General features: G+C 34.3%; 1 protein-coding gene across 2 annotated transcripts in view; it reads right to left on the minus strand.

The window, feature by feature from the left end:
- Positions 1 to 27,900, minus strand: part of CNTN5 (contactin 5) — a 603,304-nt gene that overhangs the window by 117,466 nt on the left and 457,938 nt on the right. For both annotated transcript variants that reach the window (XM_088051481.1, XM_088051480.1), the window contains exons 9-13: positions 27,315 to 27,417; positions 14,078 to 14,259; positions 7,088 to 7,224; positions 5,441 to 5,570; positions 3,249 to 3,399 (exon numbers count right to left, since the gene is read on the minus strand). In XM_088051481.1, coding sequence (XP_087907607.1) covers positions 3,249 to 3,399; positions 5,441 to 5,570; positions 7,088 to 7,224; positions 14,078 to 14,259; positions 27,315 to 27,417 — 703 coding nt within the window. The remainder of the gene's footprint in view (positions 1 to 3,248; positions 3,400 to 5,440; positions 5,571 to 7,087; positions 7,225 to 14,077; positions 14,260 to 27,314; positions 27,418 to 27,900) is intronic.

Raw genomic sequence — 27,900 nt, forward strand, 5'->3', positions numbered from 1 at the left:
TTCTTTACAAATACTTACGGATGGAAATATGGTTCAATGAATAACCAGTGCATACATTATCACAGCCTGCCATAAATGAGACACAATCATCTACCAGCCTATGAGACAACAGTGTACAGAAGTAAGTGGTTAGTAAAGATAGTTAAGAATTTTCATTATTGCAAGGTGATTAATGAAAATATGCAGCTTAAAAATGTTCTCTACCTATATCACTGACATTGGTGTTGTGCTCAGCTGTATCTTAATTCCAAAATAGAAGTATAACAATTCCTTTCTTTTAACTGCTAGGTGAAATTACGGATGAAATTAGCTTTGAGTGAATGTATTAATGACTCACTGAGATAATTATATTTGAAAAAGACTTGAATTTCATTCAAATGCTGATCATGAAATGTCTTGTATCAGTAAGTTTTACAGACTATGCCTTGATCTTTGGAAGTTCTAGTCTTCTGCATAGATCTCCAATATCATATAATTTATTTAATTTCTTTAGCATCAGTTCCTGATCTTTATCTGTGTTTAGTAGAATGAATTATAAACACTACAGAACCTTTATTAAATAACTAACTTTCTATAGGAGTAATTTAATCCGATTTAATATATTTTGGGATTGTAAAACTCAGAGCTATGCTTTCTGTTGGAAAATAACTGACATATAATAACTGAAATAACTGAATATCTTAATATTTTTGGACCTATCTCATAGACTTGCCACTCATTTGAAACTCAACTGAAAAAGCCTGTTACAATATGCAGATGATTTCCAAGAGGAATCAAATTACCTGGAAGCTCAAAATGATTTCTGGGGACCAAGCCTATCATAGCTATATTATGGATACAAAGGCCTTGAATTGGATAATTTGTTCAAAGGTAAAAGAGACCAAGAATGAAGCTAATGAAGGCTTTCCATTGTTATGTTCCCAAGTGCACGGCTTTCCAATGAATCTGAAACATTTGAGGCTTTCAAACTGCATTAAATTCCAGGAGTTTGAGTCCAGGTCTGACTGCAGTGAGAGCTGTACCCAGCCACAAGTCCCACAGGAACAATCAACCTTCTCTTCAGTTACCTATGGAGATGTAACTAGGGGTTTTTCTGTCAATCAGCTTTTGATGAATAAAAAAACCTAAGGGGCAACAGAGTTTCGAAGATATGGAATAGATGATAGCAGACCCACTGGACAAGTGGGGTTTTTTTTTCTTTCCTGTAGAGGGGAAGGTCTCTTTATTATTGATGTTGCTAAAAGGGTCAAATTCCTTTCCTGGGCTCACAGACTTCACAAAACTTAAACACAATGTGCACTTGATACACACACTTTAGAAGAGAAAAAAGCTGTGGCAGAAGAGAAGATAATGTGTTATTCAATCCTTGTTCTGCCCTTGCCCATCCTTATTTAACTGGCATGTTGCTATTTTTTTGCTATTTTTAAAATTATTATTTTTTAATCTCTAAGGAATCGATAGTCCATTCAAACTTATCAGATGACAGTTCCTAATTGTTTCTTTTTTTTTTTTAATTTTTATCAACAGACTATGAAGAAAATCCACTTTTAAAGCATACTGATAAGGTTACAATGTCAGCTTATTCCTTTTTAAAATGTTTAACAGACTTCTTTCCTTCAGTGCCCAAAGCATGTAAACACACATACAATCTTCATTTACACTTCCTTTCACAAATCACAGTAGGCTTCCTCACCTTCTCTTCAAAGAGACTATTATTTCTGTTTAAAGTGTACTGTATAGAGGCAGAACTGGATTCCCTTGAAACTGATATTCCCCTCACACCCACCCCTCTATAAACAGTAGATGCAGGGAAACTACTGTGAATGACACAAGATAATCCTTGAACAGCTTACTAAAAAATTAAATTGAATGCAACCTTCCTCTTTCAAACATCTGAAATAGTTCAACCAACTTTTCTTTATCCATGTTTCATCATTTCCTATTCCAGCGTCTGTCAAAACCAGCAAGTATCAAAAGCTACAAATACCAAAAAATGAAACTCCAGATCCATTTTCATAAGATTTTTAACTTCAGAGTTAGGCTATCTTTGGACAGATATGAAGTAATTACCAAAATACTTTGCTGCTCTTGGATTAAAATGTGATTTCCATGTGGTGATAAGAGTGAGTTTTGTGGAGATGCGAGGAAAAGGTCATGCAGTGAAAAGTATCAACTCTGTAGGTAGAGCATAGAGACATCAGTGTCAGAATATTTTATATTTTCTGCTCCTTAGTAATATGAATCTGTCATATTTTCAATACAAACAATACAACTTACTCCTGTTAGCAAAATGTTGTATATAATGCTGTTTTCCTTTCTCCTCTTCAACAAAAAAAATTCAATATGGTAAAAGAAGTTACCCATTTTTCCTTCTCACAACAAAAAAAATGTCATGAGGTGAAAATAACAAAATAGCTTTTGCAGTTAATGAGGAGAGATGCACTCTACTGCTTCCCTTAGCATAAATTCAACAAAAGGGGGTCTTGCTTTTATCTTTCTGATTAATACTACACAAGTCATTTTAAATGGTTCATTCACATACCACATTACCAGAAAAAGGAAAAGATTGCTCTTTGTACTTAAAGACCATGTGCAGAGTGGCAAAAATATTCTAGTGTACAGATAAGCTATCTTGTAAAGTGCAATTACATCTGGCATTTAACCTGCAGTGCTTAAACTACTTTTACCATACAAAGCTGGACAGAACTTATTTAATCAAGCATAATCAGTTAAGCAGATGTGCTGCTGAGTACGGAAATTACCAGTGTAATTAAATCCTATAATAGAATTATATTTTCCACCTCTGAATAATTTTAAAGCTATTCTTACATAGAGTTCCATTGTGATCAAGCTGTAAATCCGCCTTATTAAAATTATTTCAAATGACTAAGCACATTTTATATTTTATGTGTTCCTGAATACTTCAACCTCTAAGCTTTTGATATTCTCATACACCAAATTTGTAGTACCTCTATAAAATAATTGAAAGGTTTTTGAAATTAATAACAGAAAATAGAGACAAAACACCACAAAATAACAACACTTTTTCATCTCTTTGCATCTATGAACAATGTGAAGATTTTTAATTTCCATATTGTGGAAACTGTAGAGTCACAACTGTCAAACAAATCAGCTTGACAAAATAATTATGCCATACCCAGGCTAATGTTCGGCATATCCTTATTCATATCATATCGCAGAATCCAACATACAAGCACAATATTTAGTTTACCAAACAAACTTCTGACCTCTTATTCTCCCTTAACACTTTGTCGCCTTTCTTCCAAGTGATAGTTGGCTTTGGAGAGGCTTGTGGCTTGCACTCAATGACAACTTCTTGGCCCTTGGTAACAATTATTGTTTTCCTCATTTGGTTGAGTGGGAAAGTGGGAGCTGAAGCTGTTAAAAAAGAATACGTTAACTCTACTGAGAACAATCAGAGCCTTCTGTTTCATCATGTTCTAACAGAATATTAGAAAAATAGATTTGTTTTTGGAAATAGAATCTCCATTTGTCTCTTTGAAATTATTATGTCAAAGTCGAAATTTTACAAAACATTTGAAATCAGCAACCAGGATTATATGGTAGATTTATAACTTAATCCAGCTACAGGTTATTGGGAAATCTTTCACATCAGCAGATTAAAGTAAAATTACTTGTGAAATCAAACAGCTTTAGAAATTAAATAATACAAATGTTTTAACAACACTTTTCCCATCCTTTCTTTATAAAAAACTTGTTAGGAATAAATAGTTCAAAATAAAATGAAGTTTTAATTCCACAACTATCCAAGATGCACTCTCTAGAGTTAATGCATACAAAAAATATTACTGTTAGAGAAATTATATTGCTTTTCTTCTTATATTTGTCTGAATACTGGGAATTTCAATATGAGAACTTCTTAATAGAAGATATTTAATCATGTCTTGTTCTTAGTATTTAACTTTTTAAGAAGTTGTTTACAAACAAAAGCTAAGATAATAAATGCATAAAAAAATGACACTACTGTAATTTCACACCAAGAAAGGACATTAGTTCTCAAATAATCTCATTCGATTGTGTTTTTCTTGAACTACTTTTGCAAAGCCAAAGCTACCTATTTAAGCTACACCTACAAGGATTTTACACTTCATTGCCTCAAATATATAGGAATTTCCTACCATTATTTTGGTTAATCATCATGCCAGAGATATTTATATGGACAATTTATTCTCTTCTTTTCCCTTTGGTAAGGCAGGAAATTAAACACAACTTCTTCTTTAACACAATATTTTGGATAAAATTTAACAGGGGTACAATGTTACAAGTGAGAAAATGAAAAGCCAATTTTACTGCAGCAATATACAGTTTCTGTTTCTAATATTGAACAACATAAGTGTGAAACTACCTGGTGTACTACCTATACCTATTTTATAACAGATACAAAAAACAGAGCAAAAGAACGCTGTAGACAATAGGTTCGTTGACTGAATCACAAATTACCAAAAAAATAGTGATGAAAAGAGAGCAATCACTGGCTTTGGATTTTAATAGGAAATATCTAAAATGTACTAGAAAGGTTATTTGCCAAAAGAGCCAAATGTTAGCTGAAATACAGTATATTTCTGCAATAATAGCTTTATTACTCATTTGACTTGGAGGTTATAGGAATGATTCTCATGTGCAGGTCTAATCTCTGATATGACCATTAAATTACTTTGGTGGACACCTTTCTTCCTGCTACATCATACCCTAATAAACATGATATGAATCTTTCAAGTCTGTCTCTCTTAATCCTCTGGAAGGGCACTTATCACTATTGTTCCATTGCATGTTGCTACAGTTCACTTTAAGGAAAATTAGAGTGTTGAAAAGTTCTTCAAGTTTTTCATCATAAACTGCCTGCTTCAGCTTTTGGATAATGACATTTTTGTCATATTTCCACGTTACACTATGTAGTGTATTTGCTTTTCTGTGGAGGATATTCACACAAGTATGTAATTTATATTATTCAATCAGTTTTGGTGGCTTCATAAGAAGTTTTTTGAAACTAAGATCATGCATAATTGCCTTTGAATAATGACCAAAGTAGAAATAATAAATTAATTTTAACAGAGATTCAAATACATTTACTTCCTCTAAATTTCATCCCCTGCACATACATTTGAAGGAATAAAAATACTTTTCCATTTATTTGAATTGAAGTTGTCTTATATGAGAAATATTCACAAAATGTTACTGAGTCAGTTATGTATGAATGAAAATTTTTGGCTAACAGAAGGCCCTACGCTCTCTGGGGCAGCAAAGGACTTGCCCACGCATTAGTAACAAGAATAAAAAGAAAACACTTTTATCTGCTCTGCTGTTTGGACTGGCAGAAGCTGTTCCTTGTCACAACAGTCTAAGAAAGAAATTAATTCTCAAAAGGGGAAGAAGGAACAGCTTATTTTCCAATACTCACCTAAAACCTTCAGCTCAGCACTGGCATAAATTGTACCATACTTATTTTCTGCTAAGCACTGATACATTCCAGCATCCGAGACATTCACACTGTGGATCATCAGAACACCATTCATCATCTCAATCCTGCTCTGTAATGGAATTAAAATAAAAATTAAATATTATTTTAGAAAAGCAAAAAGACATTGGAAATTTGCTGTGCTATTAGCTTAAGGTGAAGAGACAAAAAGGAACCTAAAACAAAACTGAGCAACAAATTTCCTTGGGCTTACCTTTTTCTTGTTATACAAGAAATTACAAAAATTAAAAGTCAAAAAATATTTGATAGTAAATATTTTCACAGTAATTCACTCTATCCAAAGGTTAATTTTTTTCTGCTTGCTTGTTTGTTTGCTGTTACCCTTACATAATTTTTGAAAGTACCTTATCCTGGGAACTTTAAGGAGGTGAGAAATCATCATAGATATAATATATCTGATGATCTTCAAATATGTCAGAAATGTTTGGTCTCAGTCAGGGTGCTATTTTCATAAAATCAGATGTGAAAGATTGCTTGCATAAGTAAGAATGAAAGGGTCCGATTGCTTTCATCATTAGTACAAATTTCTTATTTGAAAGGCCCGCTAGTAGAAAATAATTACCACAGCTGGAAGAGAAGGGACATCAATAAATGTTTATGGAAGTGAATATGAATAATTTGAACTGCTATAAAACAACTCTAAGTTTCATTATAACAGTTTATGCAAGTTAAAATTGATAAGGCATAAATTGTTTGGGAATGCAGAGGAAACCATGATAAAAAATTCAGTTTGGTGTAAGCTCTCACCCATCTCAAAGTAAAATTTAATTTGAAATTTCAGAGCCTGTAGAAGCTAATGGTTTGGAAAATCAGAGAACCAAAAAGTAGAGATATTTAAATTGCTTCAATTTCAGCACTAATGGCTCCATCTAAAAAGGCAGAAATGAATAGAGTAACCTTATTTTCAATGCCTCACAGCTTCAAAAGTAAACTGTTTTTATCTTTTCTTTCTGGTTGTTTGCATAATTGGTTGATGTTCACAGAGAGGTAGAAGGGACAGTTGCTGAAAAGGAAGATATGAAAGATATGACATCTTTTATATTCATAAATCCATTTTGTGAGTTCATTTGAAAATATAGACATTTTCTCTCAGAATCAAAGAGCTTTATTTTAATCTGGAAAAATAGATTTAATAAATTTTCAAAACTTTTCTTTATTCCAAATAATTTAAGACTATAAAATGGAAAGGTATTAGGCAAAAAAACCCCACTTGGTATGGGATGATTCAACGAAAGAAACAGAAAAAAGTGAAATAAAAGACACATCATGCCATCAATGGTCTTTTAAAAGAAAAAGAGAATTTTATTTATATCTAATTCTAAAATATATCCAGTAATTGTAGTAAAGCACTTTTACATTCTAAGAGTCTTACATGAACCATTTTAATGTCTTCATGATGAGTTCTGTAACTCGCAGAGAACAAACTGAGTTGAAAATGCGATGGTCATCATATTTTTTGCGTTAACCAAACTGTCATTTCTGAAGAACTTTTCAGTACTATCTTTAACTGATTTTTCCTGACTGAAAGGGGAAGCATCCAACAGACAGGTGACTCCTTGTCTAGTGTACCTGTGGCCAGAGAGGAGCTCCATTTTTCAGCCAGCGATATGTGGGCCTTGGCTTTCCAGTGGCTTTGCATTCCCATCGGAGCTGATCTCCACTGTCTAATTGTGTGTCGTTAAGTTTCTCCACCCAGTGTGGGTAGGCTGCAAGAAAAAATTGCCATGTTAGAGTCAAAGATTATAAGGTGGTAAGTCTCTAGCTGATGTGCAAAGACCTAACCAATTGCAAAGCTTAAATTAATGGCCTTTACAAACTTTAAAGGAATTGCTGCAATGGTACCAGGTAGTGAGCAGTAACATGAACAAGAATAGAAACCTGCCTGATTTATAAAGTCCAATGGATTAAATTGCAATACTATATATTATTGTGTTCATTATTCCTGAATTTAAGACAAATGTTTGGTGGGCACAATAGTACATTAAATAACTTACAAGACCTAAGATATTTGAATTGTGGTAAGGAGGTGATTGTCACAGGCTGTGTTTCATGCCATTTTCCGAGTTTACAAGGAAATCGTCATTTATTTAGCTAGGATAGACTGGGAATTTGGTGAGGTATTTGCACATATTTTTGTTAAAGTGTCCTAAGTTTAATTCATATTTCAAGGGGGAAAATGCTTTTAACATTTTTAAGCACAGAGCCCACGAGATTTCCAGCATTCATCAGAAACATAAATTACACAGTAAATCAATATTAAGCCTTTTTTTAAAGGCAGACAGTTGATAGCTGTATATGTGATCACTAGTACATACCTTTCATGAAATAATACATCAAAAAACAGGAATATTTTTTTCAGAGAAGTAGAACTTTAATGTGTCAATCAATCAGATGGCTATTTGTAGGATCTTATAATTTGGAAAACATTATATGACTCAGTGAGAAACTGAGCATTGATGTGCAGAAATAAAAATATGTGCTTAAAAGCCAGATTTTGGGTTTTCATACCGTTGCCGTATCACTTTGTATAACACAGAGTGATGGATGATGATAATTAACTTAATGATATCAAATGTTGGTTTGGGATTTTTTTGTTCGTTTGTTTTTGTTGTTGTTGTCTGCTGTTTTTCCAAATCATAAAGAATAAGTAGCTAAAACGCATTGCTAAAGGGATGTAAAATTCTGCATGGTATGAATAGAAGTCCAGATCTGTCATAACAAACTCTCTGTTTCAAATGTCAGATAATTGATAATGTACTTAAACATGGGGAATTGAGTTTAAAAATAAATCTTTGAATCTAGCTGGCATTTGACAGGTCATCCATCAAAGACGTGAGAAGATATGAAAAGGCATGACAGATGACTAACTGCATCTAGCTTACATCTTGTGCATGGATGATAAAGAAAGTGAACGAGGTGTCTATCACTCCTAAGCAGGGAATAGTCTGCTTCAGAGTCCCAGACCAGACATTTGTCAGAAGCTGAAAATATATTAGAAGAAGAATCACTCATTTCCTTTTTGGTAGAGAAAAAGAGAGATTGACCCAGCCCGACACCCAAACCCAAGACAAAAAAACCTCTGCTTTCTTATTCTTCCTTATTCTTCTTCCTTATTGCAGTCAAGGCAACACAAAAAATTGTCTACATGTGCTCTGTTGTGTTGAATTTCTACTTTCTAAAGTTATAACAAAGGATTTTATAAAAAATATGCATAAAGAAACAGGTTTTGGGAGTCCCTGCTTATTTGTTGCCTGTTGTCCTAAAAATATAATTCAAGTGGACTGTATAGTTGCTGTTCTCATTTTGAGTGTTTCAATATGCACAAAGGAAGCATGCTGAGAAGAAATTGTTTCCTTTGAAAATAACTACATTAATATGATTCTGGAAGATGAGACAGTTAAATGTGTCTCAAAAAAGTCATAAAAGACAGCCAGTGGTACCATAAAATCATGCAGTTTCAAAGAGGAACTAAACTGTTCCTACTTAGATTTACTTAATTTCATTATTTTGCTTTTCTGTAAATTGCACTATTTGACACAAAACATATATAGTCTCACATTTCTATGTTGAATTTGAGCTCATCATGAGCCAGAGCACCCAGAAAAGTGTGTGCCCATTTTTACACTGAAACAAAGCTGCCCCAAGCCTGGCTGCAGACTTGTCCTCTTCAGAACTGCTGCTCCCTACCCTTTGTGGCTGTCTTGCTAGCACAGTTGTGGCACAGGTTTTCTCCTGAAACTACAAACTTGCAAATCACAGTGCTATGACTGATTGCTCAGAACAACCTTTTTCCATTAGTTGAGGTATTTCTACTCTAAATTTTCTCCTCATAGCCTAAATGGCCTTTGAAGTCACATTTTTCAAGCTGTTGAACTTGCCATCAGTGAAGGCAAGATTCCCACCCCTTTGAGAATAAAGTAGCAAAGCAATAGGTAGATGTAGCTGCAATAGATCTAAAAGCATGCTTGAGAGAGAAATACTGGTCATCACTTTTTGGCTTCTATTTCTCTCTCTATGTACTCCTTACTTTATCACAGAGAATTCCCTCGCTGCTCATTAGCAAGGGTCACTCCCCATAAAATCAAAACCCTTGTTCTAAAATCCTATCAGTACTTTTAAAGATGTAGTATTTAACTGAATGTACAACCTCTGACTCAATGTACCGTTTTCGGGTCTTTTAATAAAAGTATCTTAATGTAACCCTAATATATTTGTATGCAAAGAAAACGTCATTCCATAATTCCACTCTATTTGAATTAGAAAATTTAACCAGATTTCAAAAATAACAAGACCTTCTTTCTCTTATAAATACAACATTATTCTTGGGAAAAAAATAGATGTCTGCCTGTTTTTTAATCAGCCCAGTGAAAAATTTTGAGATGACTATGAGAAGAAAAGGATGCATTTTAGTATTCAGTAGTCTTTATCAGTGTTGGGCCAGAGATCTGTACTGTGTTTCTGACATTTTAAAATCATCTTCCAATCCATGATTTATTTTATGCTGCATTTCTGCACCTGTTTATTCAAGGATATCAAAATGTTTCACAGACATAAATTGTCAATAAATCCAAAAGCTTACAGGCCAGTTTTTAAATCATGTTTAAATAAGTTTTAAATAATCAGATGAAATTAAGGTGCAGAAAATTTAGATTATTTCTCAAAATTTTAAGCAGCTTTTTGTCTGAGGGAAAATAAGGAAAAAATTTTACATAGACAAATGACTTCAAATAATATCCTAAAATGTGAATGAATACAGAGTTTGAGGTGAAAAAAAATTTTCCTCTCTATGAGATTAATTGGGAAGAGTGAAGTAGAAGCATACTGAGAAAGATAAGTGAGAAAGTCAAGATAGGCAATTTAAAACTAATGTACAATTTTGACTACAAAATGTCTTCTCTTGCCAGTTTTACTGTGTGGGACTAACCTGTAGTGGCAGAAGTGGACTTTTTTTCCCATACAGTTTTATAAGGAAGTAATTAAAGCAGATTTGAAAATCAGCATGGTCAGTTACACTGAATTACAGAATATTCCTGCTGTCAGATGCGTGTTCCACTCTTGTGTTATGGCAAGCCTTCCCTCCAGCTGCCAGGAAGGCACTGCTGTGTGCAGGATGAGGGAACTGATACAGCCAAAAGAAAAACAGCCAAAAATGTGATTTTGGAATCACTTCACATCACCACCCCCTGCTGATCCTGGCAGAAGTGAGTAGGTAACATGGAAAAAACCCCAAAAAGTTTAGAGTGAGAGAGGAGCAGAAATTTCACATACAAGTGCTTACCATTGGGAAAATGCTGCTAGCCAGAATTTGAGGAGAAACACAAAGGTTAGTGGCAAATTTATCCACTCACATTTTAATTTTTGTGCTCGCTTCTATTAATCAACTTGAGCTTGAATAAAATTTCACAGAAACTTACAGGATGAGCAGATCACTTGGGGGAAAATCACACCTCTCAAAATAGGTTGCAATGCATAAGAGGATGCCTGGCATTTTAAAAATTATGTTTTTAATGCCTACAGCTGAATTTCCACTAAGTGCTGAGACTACAATAATCTGAAGTTGTCAGCATCTGAAACACCACTTTCTGAACAACATCTGAATTGTCAGCTGCATCAGGGAGTCATGGTGTATCTGGATTGCAGCAGCAGGTAAGTAGTGAAATATCGCTAGTTTGTGATTAAATGTGACTAGACAGGCAGACTGGGTGTCCTGGGCTTTCTCCAAAATACTCTGTGGTGACCCAGATCAGATGCAACTGACAGGATGAAGAAGATTCAAACAGACAGCGAGTGAGTTCCTACAGAGATATGCAAATTGGGAGACCGCAGTATGACACAGCTGGTCCTACAGACTGCTCTGAAATTTTACAAGAAACCCCTACTAAGGAATGATGGCCTACATCTCAATTTTTGAGCCAAAGTAATCATTGTCACCTGGAGGAATAATATGTCAGTGAAAAGACAGTGAGCTTACAGGTAAATAATTCATGTTGACTGTTGTTATGAACAAAAGGTACAGCAGAAAAGGCCGTTTCAGATAATGTCCCCCAATCCTGCAACATCAGCCATCAGCAAAGGAGGCTGAGAGTTTTGTGAAGTAACGTTTGGCTAAATTTGGTGTAGAAGCCTTCTCACACAAACCCTCTTACGTCATTCCTTATACCTCTGGAAAAAGTAGCCAAGGTTTGCAGGCCAGTGAGATACTAATGCTGTCTCCCTAGGCACTGAAGGCTGAGAGTGGCTCCATGGGAAGTATTTTATCTTGAGGCCAAGGAAAGGCACCTGTGGGGGCCTACTAAAGTCTGTGCTTCTTGTCCTGCTGTATTGGAGGTCACTGCTGGTATTGTCCATCTGAAACTCCTCTGTAACCTGTTCTGACCATGCTGCCTGCTGATGCAGAGAGGTGAAAATTAATGTACTAATCTCACTTGTTAATAGAGGAATGAGACAATATGAAGGAAACTCTCTTCCTAAAGTGTTAAAGATGTCCTAATACTATTGCATAACACACCAATGAGCTAAATTTGTGCTCTACCCCGTAAAGGCAGATACTCTAAAAATATAATTTAGACAATGGTGAAGTATGAAAATTTCATATTTCTATCTAAGAAGAATAGGACAAAACAAACATTGTAAATGTTTTCCATGGATTTGAGTACCACCTTTATTTCTGCTCAAAGCAAAAGGCTAGTGAGAGATGAAGAGTTGTGTAGGACACTATATCATGTTTGCTGTCATGTTATGCCACAGATCTCCATGGTGCTCTTGAAGAAATAATTTCATTTTATGGCATCTAAGCTTCTTTCTTGAAGAGCACTTTCTGTATTCTTTTAACTCTGAAAGAGGGAAGCAGGGATAATTATAACACCTTTATGTGCTGCTTTGGCATCTAGTAGTTTCACAGCTCTAGAAAACAGGTAGGAAGTGTATGAGCTGGGATACATCTTAAAACTCAAATTAAATTTTCTGAATTTCTTACATTTTAAGAAACATTGTACAAAAAGACCAGCTGCTAAATTCCCCTGACCCCAGGTGACTTGCAGGAGCTGCTATACTTTCATGGAAGTAATTTATAGTAGGAATTTGAGAAATATCAGTGGGGTATTGTCATAGTAGGAGGCAAAGAGTAGGTGCTGGGCTTGGACTGCTGTTTTCAGCAAAAATCTTATAAAACCTTTGCTGCAAGTGCAAGATGGCAAATCTGAAATTGAATGCACGGACTGTCATCTTAACCATAACATAATTTTTCCAGCATAAACAACAAAAATTGAAGACAAAAACTTGCCCTGGACTCTAGGTGGACGAGAATGAAAAGAAAGAATCATGATCCAGAGATATGCTGATACTCACTTAAATCAACGGAGTTAAGAGAAAGACATTGGAAAGCCAGGGGAGACAGAAAAATTTATTATGGACCTGAAAATATTGACATATGTGCAAAATAAAGTAAATACACTATGCTGGTCTATAGTTATTTGGGGAAAGTGTGTAACAAAGACAGAAAACTTTGTAGTTAGTAATGGAGAGAAGGCATTAGGAGCCATGGGCTGAAATCGTGAAAAGAAAAAGAAAATTGATTAAGAGGAGAAACTTCTTCTTAGATGTATCCATTAACTTGAGGATCTATCTAAACTGCAGCATTTGGAATTCCACTGGCTGGGATAATTGAAGACAGTAAACAATTCAGTTTGAAAGATCTGCTGCATAACCTCCCACGTTAGACCTTTCCTGCTACATATTTAATGTTGTAGCGTTCATAGAGAAAGTAGTGTGGCTTAAACTGATAAAAAGTAGTGGGACTCAAGCTTATATGTGATATTTGCCAAACTTTGACTTGTAAGTATTCATGATATGTATTACGTAGGCTTTTGTTTCTAGACTTTAGAATGCAACAGTATAAGAGAATTCATAGGGTTTGTTTAATACTTTTATTTTCAGTATTCCTTTTTTATTTTCAATGTTATGCATTACTCAGTATTACTTTTATGGTCAGTCAAAAAATTTCTTTGAGTCTTAGAAAATGTTGAACACTTTGTGAAAATCAGAACTTTTGGAAATTGTGCACAGCTAGATTGAGAATTTTCTGTGAAAACCAGATCCTTCTTCAGCTCTCATTCCAGAGCAATGAACTTGACAAAGCTCAGCACCTAAGCGTGGCACAGGTAAAATGTTAATAAAAGTGTGATAATAATCCTAAAACATCTCCAGCATTGTTTTCTGAGAGATAATTCATGTTTAGGTTGCATGTCATTGTTATATCCAAACTAAAAGAAATAGCTATACTCTTCAATTGAAAGAAAACAAACCAAAAACCAAATCCCATATGAAATTGTATTTAAGTCAATTCTTCAAAGGAGTCAACATTATTTATGTTTCAGACTTTAATGCAATACTAAGGAATAAAAATATATACCTTAATTCAAATCTATTGTTGGTATGTGGTATATACTCTATATATCATGGTATCTTGTTTCTACTGAGCCTTGGAATGCTTCATGTGTAGCCAAAGCCTTAAGGGTGGACAAAGAATTTCAGGACAATACTGTGTGCAGTTACACTTACTGTATACTTGTAGCTGTCCTCTGAAGACATTTCTTCCGCGAGAGTTTTCAGCCTTACATTCATACATCCCTGAGTCCTCTAGCTGCACATTAGGTATTTCAAGCACAGCTTGGGATTTTCTCAGGCGAGCTTTACTTGGATTATGACCATTAACTTTCCTCCAAGAGATTGTTGGAACAGGGCTGAAATATTTAGTAAAATTAATGTTAACAGTCTTCCACTATTGAGAATATAGATTCTGTTATCCGGTAGTTTAAACACTTAATAATCTAAGTAGCAATAAAACATAATCACAATTAAGGTACATATAATGGTTGATCTAGTTCACTTTCTATAGGGAATCCTTAATAAATTGATTGCTACATGGAATGTGTCTCTTTCATCCACAAGGGAGGCTGTTTTTATTGAGATCAAGTAAATCACTTAAAATCACTCTCTCCAGAATTTCATCAGCACTCTATGCTTTACTCCTGAATGCTGCCACTCAATAGATCAACAAAAATAACAACTTTCAAAACCTGGATGTATTTCGCAAATTCCAAAACATCCCAATTTTTCTGCAATGAAACTGCAGTTGAGGTCAATCAGTGAAAGCATCTGTCTAGGTGCTAGCTTGGGTAAATTTAAGTGACTAAAGGTGTGGAGACATTTTTCTTACAATATTCTTCAAGCTGCAAAACTGTTTGTGAGAGAAGACATATTAATGGCACTTCTGTTTCTGTCTCACAGCATTACACTCTTGCTTGTGGCAGCAGAAGGGTTTTTCACTGCAGCCTGCTGTCCCACAGAGGTCTGTGAGGACCCTGGGTCATTTACATTCATATTCAGGGAAGAAATGCAATAAATAGTGTTTGCGCTTATAAAATGTTCTTTTTAGCTCAAAAACTCATCAGCCATTGTGCACCCATGGGCCTTATGGTACAGACATACATTTTTCTAAATATGGCAACTATTTAAGAGGAAAAAAGAGAAAAAAGACAACTGTTGATAAAAAAAAATAATTGATTGTGAGCTGAAAACTGGACTGCTTCAGGTACTCCACAAGCAACTTGGAGGACACCATAACAGAAAATGGAACTTTTTGAAAAACATATTTTTTATTTATTTCAATATTAGAGATGAACACAGGACCTTGTGACAGTTTAAATGAGGAGAAACACTTCATAATAGTTCAAATTAATTTAGCTTAAATTCAAAACTGCTATAAATTGCTGTCATGATTTGCTGATTTTCACTTGCTATAAATATATGAAGTTTCATTAAGAATATCACCTTTCTCTCAAAATTTCAGGGTATCTTGTCTAAGACACAAAAATAAGTATGTGACAATCAAGTTCTGGTTATTCTTCAACCAGTTAGAATCAGGCTGTGAGTAACAGAAGTTGTACTCAAACTTGCTGACAATATGCTCCACATTCCAGTACTTTATAGAAATTAAGACAATTCCCAAACTTGTAATTGATTATCTGAAGATTTATCTAATTTTAACTCCTGAGTGCCACATATCACTGAATTTCATTGAGCCTATTAACATCATTACTTTACAAAACCAACATATAGTCCCATATGGAATTCATTTTAATATACCGGAAAGAAAAAATAATTATTTCCCTTATCAGTTTGCTGCACTGATTAATTAACCTGACAAAATGAACTTTATTGTGAGTGTGTATGCATTCATCTCTGAGACATGGTCCCTGCAATATCTTGCTATTCTTGCAAAATGATGTTTTATCATTTTGTCCCCCACAGAAGAGGTATTGTATGGAATATTTTTTGTTTCTCCTTGCTAAATGAAACAGGCTGGTCTCTTTTCTTTCCAGCACTCCAATTATGTAAATGTTTGGTGTTTTTTATAGACTTTTGTGGATCATGTGATGGGTGTGGATCATAGCACGTCTTTTTTTTTTCCTCTCTATCACCACAGAAACTTTGTAGCTTTCTCATTTTTAACTTTAAATTACTTTCTTGATGACTGATTTCAAATTATGGTCTCCTGTGGGTTTGGTTTGAGGATCCTTCTGCAGCTTTTATGGTTCTAATTTATAAAGTTTATTTCCTTTTAAAAGTTATTTTGCATACTTTTCAGTTAGACTTCCATAATTGAAAGAATTACATTACATCCCTAAAGTATATGTTTATTTTGGGAAGGGGGGGGAGGTAAAAATTAGAGTAAATCTGGATTTTAAAATGCCTTTTCCATGGATGTGAGCTCCTAGTATTTCAAGAACATTTTAAATAGGAATACATAGATTACTTTTTCTATACTTGGTTGGTACAGATTGATGTGATATTTTGAAGTATTTAATCTACTGCTGTAATTTCAATTCCTCTCCACATGATTTCTCTTTACCATGCATCACTGTTCTGAGCAGTGCCTTCTAACCCACAGGTTCACATCATCATATATCTTGAAAACCTCTGCATACCTATGGGGACTAGAAAAAGACCTTTATTTTCTTATGCCTTCCTGTCTTGCAACTGTGTTAAATATCTTTAATTATTATAGGATAATTATGAGAGTTAAGATGTTGAGGACTATAATGAAATTCTCTCTGTCAGATGCTTTCCAGGAATGCCTATCAACCATTGAAATCTACTTTTAGAATGTTCCATAAAAATCTGTTCAGTTTTATGGCAACAAATAATCACTTTTCCTTTAATTTGATTTTTAAAAGATAGTACTCATGAAATACAGCAGCCATGAGTATGGTGATTTAAAAATTGAAATAGAATAGAAGAAAATGATGATGAGCTTGAAGCCAGTGTGCAGGAACAAGTCCAGGTCTGCAAGTTGCCTCAACAAGTGCCCATGATTGTCCTAAAAATGCCTGTTGCATATAGGAGTGTCATGTATTAATGAGGATGTGCTTTACCAGCACTATTAGCTTGTTCTTTATGGCACAGAGCAAGGACAGTGCCTGCTTGGCTGCATATCCAGCTCCACAGCATTTTCTTCACGCTTTAAATTATGGCATGTTAGAGCATCTCTAGCATCTAAAATAGTGCCATGTATAAAGATGATTCAGTTTCTATAGTGGTTCATTATTTCCAGTGAATTACACTTCAGAGATTCTCTTTACTGGTTGATCAGAGACTAAACTGATGTCTCAGTCTTGACACTTAACTATTCTACAGCTAAATTTAGAGAACATAGCTGTCCAATACCCTAAGTTAGATGATGTAACTGACAGTTTTGGTGATTTAATTTTTTTCCAAATTCTTAAATTTGAGCTAATCATGAAAGAATGATTAAGGTGTAATTTAACAAGAACAGAAGAACCACAAGAGGCAAAGATATTGGTTTGACAAGTAGTGAGAAAAGCAGAAAAGCTATTCCATAACCTTTTGGGTTTGCATTTAAAAGTTAGGTAATGGTTTTTACTCTTGATGAAATTGCAACAGTACAGGTAAATTTTAATACAAAAGAACTGAACATCTCCTCCTATGTATTCAGTGTTGACCTCATTGCAAAACTCTGTATTATATTTCTGTCATCATTATATTGTAGATGCTATTTATATAGTGATATTGAAGAGGTATTGAGCCATCATGTCTGTTAAAAAATGATAGAAATAAGCTGTTTTTTCCTCAGCCATCCAGTAACTATTTTTTCTAGTCTCTGCATCACACATTAACTCAGCATGTGGCCAGGGGCATTCTGAAGTGGACATTCTTCTTCTAAAAAAAATTAAAGACATAACAGGTAAATTATCACTAGCCTGTCTTGACCAAGGCTGTTGAGAAGAGAATCTGAAACAACTTGAAAATCAAAAGGCAGACATGATGTCGGCTGGTTTTTGTAGGGGATAATACCTACAGAAGAATTCATGACTAAAGTAAGAGACAATGCTTTGAAGCAGAAAATTTCTTTGAAAAGATGACACATATTTGGTAGGTGTTCATACAAATCTTCAGGGCCACAGTATTGCAGTAGAACTGTCTTTGTTTGCCTTGTGTTAAAGCTATTTTATAACTGAATTTTGTGTCCTTTTTCTCTGCTCCAAGCTTTGCCCAGGAAGATTTTCTGTAGCTAGCACATTGATCTAGGATGTCCTGACTCTGCTGTACAGATACAACATATGTGTACAGATCCAGAAGATTTGGAAGAGTAGTTACAGAGTCCAAAAATCCCATAAATCATGAAATACCATCAATGATGGTGCAAATGTGTACGCAAATCTAGAATGTCTGAAGAGTGCAGGATGGCTTTGAACCTGCTGATCAGACACAGAGTTTGAAGACAATGAGTATGATGATTTCCAGAAGTGCTGCATTTAAGGCTATTCTGACATAGTACCATATACATTTCTTTGTGGGAAATCCTGAAGAGAAACATAATAGTGGTAATTCTGTTGACCTACTCTTGAGAAATGCTACAATTTTCTTCCTTCTAATCCTCTCAGACTCTGAAAGAGAGAGAAAGTCTACACACATGCTTCTGGATATTAAGTTTGGAATGCAAAAACAAAAAGCTCCTCTATCTTTAAATCTACAGCAAAGCTGTGCCAGTTACTGAAAACAGTTTTTAGTAACATTTATAAATTTTCTTTGATAGTTCTGAGAGAGAAAGGGAAGGGATTGGTAATATTGCTTTTTCAAGAATGATGTTCTACTGACAGGGACTCGCAGTTCGGTAGGCTTTTTTCCCACTTTCATTATGCCATGTGATAAAAGCAATCAAATCTAAATTTTAGATTTAGAGTGAGGCAGAACAAAGCCTGGGAATGCTATGTCAGATTTACTAAAGAATCTTTATTACATTGCTATGAATGATTGCAATATTTGTAACAGTATTATAAAGTCTATTCAAGAACAAGTCCACTTAAAAGAAGAGAGAAATAAATCCAGCCTCAAAACCAAGAACAAAATCCAGTCTGGCTCTAGCATCTTATAACATAAATACTTATTTAGCATGAGTGAAAAATGAACTTGAAGTTGATGAAAGTCTTAGAAATATTTATTTGATATAAACAAGATGTACTATCAAAGGGAAAAAAATAGAAAGACAATCCTGGATCTATTTTTGCCATATAAACAAGCTTAACTTGAAGATGTCATGCCTGTGTTTAAAGAGGTTGCTTCTTGTCATCAGAAGCTTATCTTGGGGGAAAGGACATCCCTACTTATAACACTGACAAATGTTGTTCTGCAGAGAGTGTTTATTTCCCTCTTGCAATTATTTTGCTATCAATAAAATTTAAAAGTGGCTTCCAAAGCTTCCAGGTCTGGTATCTGATAGGATTAAAAATATTTTTCCAGTAGAGAGAATTGGTGTGAAGGGACATGGAGTAACATGATTTTTTGTCCTATGGAACTTAGAAACACATATTTCTATATCACTTTTTGTATGTATCATGTAGTTTCATTTTGGGCAAATAATTAAACCAGGTTAATACTTTGTGGCATGGTTTCTCTGTTTTAAAAAGAGAAAACAGACAATTCATGTCTCTGTGGCCTGTAGATGAAAAATAGAACATCATGCTAAACCCTGGTTTTGATGATAGAGGCAAATTACTACCTGTGGACTTCTGCACTGTGAATTAGCTTGAGGCTTGAAAATGTTAATTTACTAGCATGCCCTGTTCCCACAGTAATTCTGCTATATGTAGGAAAATGACTAAATATTTCAATCCAAGTTCCAACAATTAATTGGATGTATAGCATCGAGAATAATTTGCTTTATTTAATGCCAAGTTACCTTTAATATCAAAGGTGTTTCTGTGTGCCACCATTTATGTGGGAAGAGGAAAGGACTGTTTTGTATCCATGGAAAAGTACAAGTAGCTTAATATTTTCCAAAAGACAATAACTAAGCAACTTCCAGGGCTGAATGGCTATTCCACGAGCTATCAGAATTCTTAGCAAAGACACACTCACTCCCTGAGAAGTTTCAAGCAGTTGTCCAAGGAAAAGACAGCTTATCCTCAGGGAGAAAAGTAAAGATCTGCTGACATATCCCAAATTCACTGACAACAGAACTGTCATACTTGGCCCTAAAAACAGTGAAGCCAAATTTTTATCCTTGATGTTATTGTCCTTTTTTAAATTTTATATGCATGTAAGTATATATATATATATATATATATATATAAACAAGTGAAACATGCTCTATTCCCATGTTTATATCCACTAATACTCATCTGCTGCTTGCTGTCTTGACTGCTCACTCATGCCAACGCCCCTGGGTTTCAGTGTACTGAAGTTAACAGAGATTAAGTTGGAGTATCACCAGTGTATTACCTCTGATACTCTAGCGCACCACCAGGGCTGAAACAAGATGTGGATTCATGCTGAGAGCAAGGAGACTTAGGTTAGAAAAGAATCAGATCTCAGAAGAGAAATCCTCATGAGACCTTTTTTGACACTAGATTATTGGGAAGGGGTCTGGTTACAGTAATATCTTGTCTGGTTCTCTTAACAGTTTGTAACAGGAGATGGCTCCTGCCAAGTCTGTAGGAAGAATCATGGAAGACCTGCTCAGAAACATTCAAGACAAATAGGTAATGCTGGATTTGCCAAGATAAGTCAAGCAGAGGACAGAAGTCAAGGAGAAATATATGGAAGACTTGGTTGATGGTTTTAACTTGTGGTCTGAAGGTAAAAAGCTGTATTTTACAGATTGGAAGAGCAGGGAGGGTTAAAGTCAGTCCTCTGAAGTTAAGAAACAATGGTGCAGTGCTGGAATCTTCTATTTCCCTGTGTGTAGAGACCAGATGGATAACTGAATGTGCTAGACAGAGAGGGGTGCAGCCTAGATCTGTGACTCATTGTATGATTATTGTTTGTGAACTTCTTGTTCTTCCAAAAATCATGTATAATTATGTGGCAGATGAAGAAAATAATGGAATCAGATACTGTGAAAGCACTGACCAAAGATTCGTTCCGGGGTACCTTTAACCTTCTTTTCTGAAATTACTCTCTTCATCATTACATTATTTGCCAGATATTGACCAGACCTCACTGAAACAGCCCTTTAAAATGTGGACTTGCAAAGTCTATCTTTTTACACCTGCAAAAAGATTTGCAATATCTAGAAACCTGCTTCATAGCTTCATTACCCTGCATCATTGGCTTAATGAACCACACTAGCAAAAATAACTTCTTCAGTAACTTCATGCAATTCTCCAGTTACAGTCAAATGCTCTTCACCAGACCATAAAGAATTTTTATTTGGCCGCTCTGATCTTTGCTTAGGTATTATACTCATCCAAAAACTTTGCCTTTATTTCTGCATATTGAAAAATATTTAGTAAGCTTTCTCTACATAGATTAATAGAATGGTTTGAATTGGAAGGAAACAAAGGTTATTGAGTTCCAGCCCCACTGCCATGGCTGGGACACCTTCCTCTGGACCAGGTTGCTCAGAGCCCCATCCAGCCTCGCCTTAAACACTTCCAGGATGGTGTGTCCACAACAGGTATATAGTCTGCAAGGAAAATATTGATAGTGACATAAAATAATAGTATTTTTGATAGAAGTCTGAAGATTAATTAGGAAAGTCTGGTAAGAGAAAACCAGGCCAGATAACAAAAAAATATTATATTTAATGGATTTAAAACTTTGAGATATTTATTAATTTGAATTGATTGAGAGTTCATTGTTTCAGGAGAACATTTTTGAACATTTCTTAGATTAAAAGTCACTAAATTTCATTAACATGTGTGACATATATATGTAGCTTCACTTTCTTTTTATTTAATTTCATTTAGAAAGCAAGATTTTTAAATGGACTTTCAGTTGATTTATTGCAAACCATACTACTGATGGGATGATTGTTTAAACTGAACTATAAATCTCTTCTAAACAAAGTTAACAATTGAATTATTAAGGCAATATATTAAATATGGCAAAATGAACAACACTTCTGTCAAAACAGCCTTTTTGTAATTCAATAATAAAATAAATAGATTTAATTTATTCTTATCATTAACTAAGTATATTTCAAACCAAAAACATAGTTTTGACATTACCAAAATGAAATAACCTAGCATTTAAAAAGAATGTTGATAAATTGTGTGTATGTTGCTATTGTACGGAAATAGCATAAGCATAAAATATTCTCTCAAAAATACAGAAAAACGAGCAAATGGGTCATAAGAAAAACTGTCTGTCAGCACAATTGTCTATTGATTTGTTTGATTCAAATATCTATGTGGTTTAAAAATAACCATAGTATAAATAAAGGGATGCATAAAACTTATTTTTGCTTTCAGTAAAACAATCCTTTTGGCAGTCTATGCAGCCCTTATTTTTAAAGCATAGATTGAAAACTCTGCTAATCTACAAGTACTGCAATAGCCCACATCTTGTAATTTGTTTTAATGAGAAATAAAATATGATTACTCACTCAACATTGGCTTCTGGCACTATCATAATACAAACTCTATTTTATTTTCTGACTAGAGACAGAAAACTAATGAAATGTGACATTTATATGGAAAATAAAATAAAAGTCTAGTGTAATGCACAAACAAAAATGCACTAAGGAAAAGGCTGAAGTGTGAGGGTCAGGTAGAGTGTGTGCACTATATACAGTTTAAATTTAAAAATCTGTGCAAAAGAGTGAGAGTAGAATTATTTTAAATAGAAGCAAGAAGACAACTTAGAGTTATATGCCAGAGAGAATAATAAAGGAAAAGAAAGAAAGATGTTTCTGACACTTGCACTTTTCTGGCTTTCCTCTGAGGCCAAGGGTCTAGGCTCATTGAAGAGGGCATGAACTTACAGCTTTTCATGCTATCTTGGACAAACCAGTCCTGTATCATTTCTGAAACTATGAAAACTTGTTCATTTTGAGGCTTTAAAAAAAAAAAAAAAGTATATTTCCATCTATACCTGCCTTTAAATCTCATATTTAAAATAATAGTGTTAAAATTACTTTTGACATAAGTATGCTCCAAAGTCAGGAAGTGTTAAAGGATGCCTGGATGGCTCTCACTGAAGTGCTTCATTAATGAATGTGTCATATTGTGGGGATGGAATTTAGAGTCCTTTTGCATGTCAGCAGCATTAATTTCATCTCTTTCTGATAGGGAGCTAAATGAGGGCACCAGAATCAGTTCTTTGAATAAAGTACATGAAAAAAAAAAAATAGAAGAATGGACCACTTGCCTCTAGATGTTCTTGTAAGCAAAGTCAGTAACATTTGAGAGAAAATTAAAATGGCAACCTGCTGTCACAGAAGGTAGTGTCTGAAAAGTTGCATTTCTGGAGCAGGAAAAGCCATGAATGCTGTAATTTGTAGAAAAGTGTCAGCTAGGAAAATTTTATCTTCATCACCAGAACTTTTCCGATGAACAAGGTCATGATCTGTCTTCCTGATTTACATAAGAAATCTAAGGTCTGACACTGAAATGGACATAGAAAATCAGGATTATCTAGACTACAAACAGAAACCTCATTACCCATTAGCTCATTTATTAGTTTTACAAAAAAATTAACCTATCATTTAAATCACCTTCGAAGATCAAAGTCACAAGGAGTGAAAACTGTGTTACTCAAAAGAAATCATTAATATATTGCAGTTTAGAATTATTTTTATTAATTTAGATGTTTTGAATTCTACCATTCAGATTTTTTTCTTTTTCTTTTCAATTATTTGATTATTTTATCAACATTTTATATAAATACTAATCAGGATGTAGCAATTCTGCAAATTGAAAAGAAGTATTTATTTTATTGTGACAAGTTAAAAATAAATAGAAGATGTTAATAGTTATTGCCAGTATTTTTTTAGTATGTTTTTAAAAAATATGATCCCCTGTTTTGTTAGGGAACAAAAAAATTCAAGTATTTCTAATAGAAATTACATAATTAAATGGGTGGCAGAAAACATATCTGTATGCTATATATAGGTACATATATGAAAGATAGATGTAATTAAAACACAAGTTATTGTGTAAATGTGGCAGTGAATATGTCTACAAAAGCAGCCTCGGGCCAGAATATATATCCAGCACAAAACGTCACTAATTGCAAAATACACACTCTGATATATATCTGCAGTAAATTTTACTTGGCTCCTCTGTTTTTCATGTCTTGTTAAACCTCAGCAGTAAATTATTGATTTATGCAGTGATTTCCTAGCCAATGACTGATGCTCATGATAAGAAGTGTTATCTAGTAGAAATTAGATAATCTTGAGATATTTCACTCCTGCATTACTTTGAATTTTTTAGCGACTACAAAGTCTATTTGTAAGTAGCATCAGCAACATAATATTTTCACTTGTAACTGAACCAGCTGCATATTGCTTGGGTCAGAATAAAATCCTTCTCATAAAATTTTTCTCTGTCAAGCAATTAAGATATTTAACTTTAGTTTGAAGACAAAGGCTGCAGAGCTTCAATTTATTTAATTCTTTCATAGTGACTGACAGTGCTAAATAAACACTATTAATAAATCATTAATCGGTACCAAGGATTAGGCTCTTCCTGGAATATTTGCCAAATGCCTACTTCAGGAAATCTCACTGGAACGTCTGTCACTCTCACAATTACAGTGGAGAGAGCAGAGTGTTTCAAATATCCAAATTAAAGCATGAAAAAAACAGCAGCATATTGGTTTTGAGATGGTAATAACCCCAGTGTTATTTACAATAAGAATTCAAAATACCAAGTTTTAAAATACTAAATAAAAAAGGAACAGATTATTTGTTGATTTAGTTTAGCAAATGGGACCCATGGCAATGTAACAAGCAACAATCCCTACAGGGCATCAGGAATAAAAAATGGGGACAAAAAATGAAAATTATAAAAATGAATAGTAAATTTGATGCATTTCTACTTCTCACCTCAGCCTCCAGGTTTAAATAGTGCCTGAAATGTCATTCATGTAATTATTACCATATCAAGTTGAAAGCAATTTCAGCTCAGCTGATTTGATTGTGCATTAATGGCTGGGAAAAGAAGATAAGGAATGTGCATGGTAAAAATAGCTGCCCATTATAATAGCAGCAAATGGGGTCAATTAGCTTATTAGATAACCTTAAATTCATTCAGGTGGTTTTGATTTTCTTGTTTATTAAAGATTAACATCAAATAAAAATGTGGGAATAAGTCATTTGAAACCTTTCCTGTCAGCTTCACTTTCCTTTTTGACTAGTGATGGAATCCTTTTGAGAGAGTTTACTAAATCTCACTGTGCTGAAGATGGAAGGTAACAGTAGGTCTGTTTCTTGCCCTTCAGTGATGGGTGTAAAGGACAGTGTGTGTCATGCCTGCTTTTCACTGAAAGTTGACTTGTAATCTGTCAGCAACTGTAATTTAATTCCAGAAAAATGAGGAAAATAAGAAGTAATATGTTGGTTACTGCTTCAGCCATAGCCAAGAGTCTAAAAGGGCCTTGTTGCCAGCTATTGACTTGGCAGTGTTTCTGACAGGAGAGAGCCAGGAGCCATCAGCCTCTACAGAAGAGCCCTTTACCTCATTTATTTCAACATCTCAGGGAATCTCCATTTATTGCTTTTCTGTCCTCTGTCATGTACCTCTTTCCTCACCTTTACTATATAAAGCATAAGACTTGTTTTTTACCTTACAAAAGTTTTTGTCTCACATTTGTGAGTTAGTTTTTCTAAACTACTGCTTGCATTTATGTTGGGATGAATTTGCAAAAGCTGTTGTCACTAATGGCTGCCTCCATGCAGGCTATAGTCTCCTAGTTTTTGCTTTTTTTTTACTGGTTTGGCTATGTCCCATTTCTTCTTCAACTTCACTGAAACTAAATAGATACAACTGAAAAAAACTTGTCAGAATTTCTCTTTAATTATTTTTGTATAATTTCTGTTGACCTGCGCAGTGAGAGCATCTTGGTATTGGTCAAACAAGAAAAACCAGCAAGAAGGGAGTAAGTTTCAGACCTATAACATCCAGTCAGTAATTAGGAACTGTTGAGAGAAAAATCTGAACAGAAAAAAATCCTGTGACCCGTAAGATAAAAAGGACTATGAAAGATTTAAAAAGCCCTTTCAGGTTGTAGAGACAAGCTTTGAAAAGTTACTCTGGAAAACCAGACCTGCCGAACAAGCAGGAGAACAGATTATTGTCTTACAACTCCTAACTGCTTTAGTTTTGCTCCTCCTTAGGTAAGTAAGAACAATTGGTATGTAAGATATAGTATTTATCAGACTAACTCTTTTGTGAAGCTCCTCCAAAGGACTTACAAAGACAAATCCTTCCCTTCCTGTAAGAAACTTGCATGTTTTTGATAAACCATGAATTATAAAAGGAAGCAGGACATATGACATTTAGCAGCATATCTTTGGAGACTAGGGGCAAGATGTCCAAAAGGAACATCATTATGAAAAGGAACTGAAAATAATTCAATACAGTGAGATTTTTTTTCAACACACCACACAGAATTTGATGAGGTATTTTGGAAAGAACCCTATCTGTTATAATTTTTTATATGTCTCAAGGGAAACATCACTGAAGGGACATCATTTTTAGCAGCATATATGTGAAGAAGAAAGAATCCCTTTGAATCACTAGAATTGATTCTTAGTTCTGTCTGGCTGTAAAATAACATTGCCAACCTTATTCTTGATATGGTAATAGTAACTTAAGTAACTAATTGTAACTACCACCACAAAACTGAAATGTTATCAATTTCATCCTACATTCTGTAATCTCAATACTGTATAGAAGTAATTTTAGTTTCAGTTTCTTACACTTTTCTCTCCCTGAACTCCTTTATCAGCAAACATCTAAAAACTCCTTGACATGAATAGTGAACACCCATTCTGTACTAGTGCTATTAGGTCAGGTAGAAACTATAGAGCAGACACTGCCACAAAGTGTGATAGCACATGATCAAGACATTGTGCTCTTAGCTTCATGTATAAATTATGAATATGGGGGAGGGGAAAAAACTCTACTAACGTTTGTTTATTCTCCAAATACGACATTTTGACAGAACAAACTCTAATTTACTCTTTTATAGTATCCCAGTGAATAAATGGGTGTGAGTCTGGTAAAAATTTCAATTAAACAAACCTTTCTTCTTTTTGTTTATGAGATTGGTACTTTTCATTTTGACGGAGACACTGTTAACTTGACTGAATTCCTGACCACAGAAATGGCTGGGCAGGGAGTTCATAATTAGCTACTTAGTCAATTGGTTCTTTTGAGAATGCAGTAAGGACTGTCTGCAAAAATAAAACCCAGCAAAATAATGAAACCACAAATCAGGCATATCTCATCTTAATGATGTTAATTATGAAGGAATCTGTACTTACTTTCCAAGTGCAAAACACTCCATCCTAACAGTAGTTCCCCTTGCAGCTGTAACTGTGTAAGGAAAGTGGACTTCAATTTTTGGTTCATATTCTCCCATCACACCTGGAAAATAATGAATGTTTAAAATATGAAATATCATCAGTTTCCATTATCACAGAAAATCTCATGGCTTGATTTTTGAATCATCAGTAAAGATGGTAATCAATGGAGATAACCTCTCTTGATCTGATATGCTGTGCTCAGGTCCAGTATATATGTACTAAAATGCTCTTCAATTCACCAGCAGCACAACATTTAGCGTAAAAAAAAAAAGATTTTTTTTTTTCAAACTTGGGTTAATATTTAAATTTTCAAAGATTAAAGTGGGCAATCAATAGAAGACTGAGAATTTTCTTAGACCAAGTCTTTATTTACCAGCACATTGACAATTATGATGAATAAATCAACATATCATGCTGGGTTTGACTGAAAACTTTCAAAGCTCAGTGAAAAATTATGTAGGAGAATTTGTGTACACAGATACAAGCATAGATAGGTAGACGTGCAAAATTCAGTTATGTCATTTTCAGTGAGACTTTTAATTTG

This window comes from Pseudopodoces humilis, chromosome 2 (genome assembly GCF_049639895.1).
Source record: "Pseudopodoces humilis isolate 2021_Gansu_Grassland_sample_001 chromosome 2, ASM4963989v1, whole genome shotgun sequence".
In the NCBI taxonomy this organism is placed as follows: Eukaryota; Metazoa; Chordata; class Aves; order Passeriformes; family Paridae; genus Pseudopodoces; species Pseudopodoces humilis.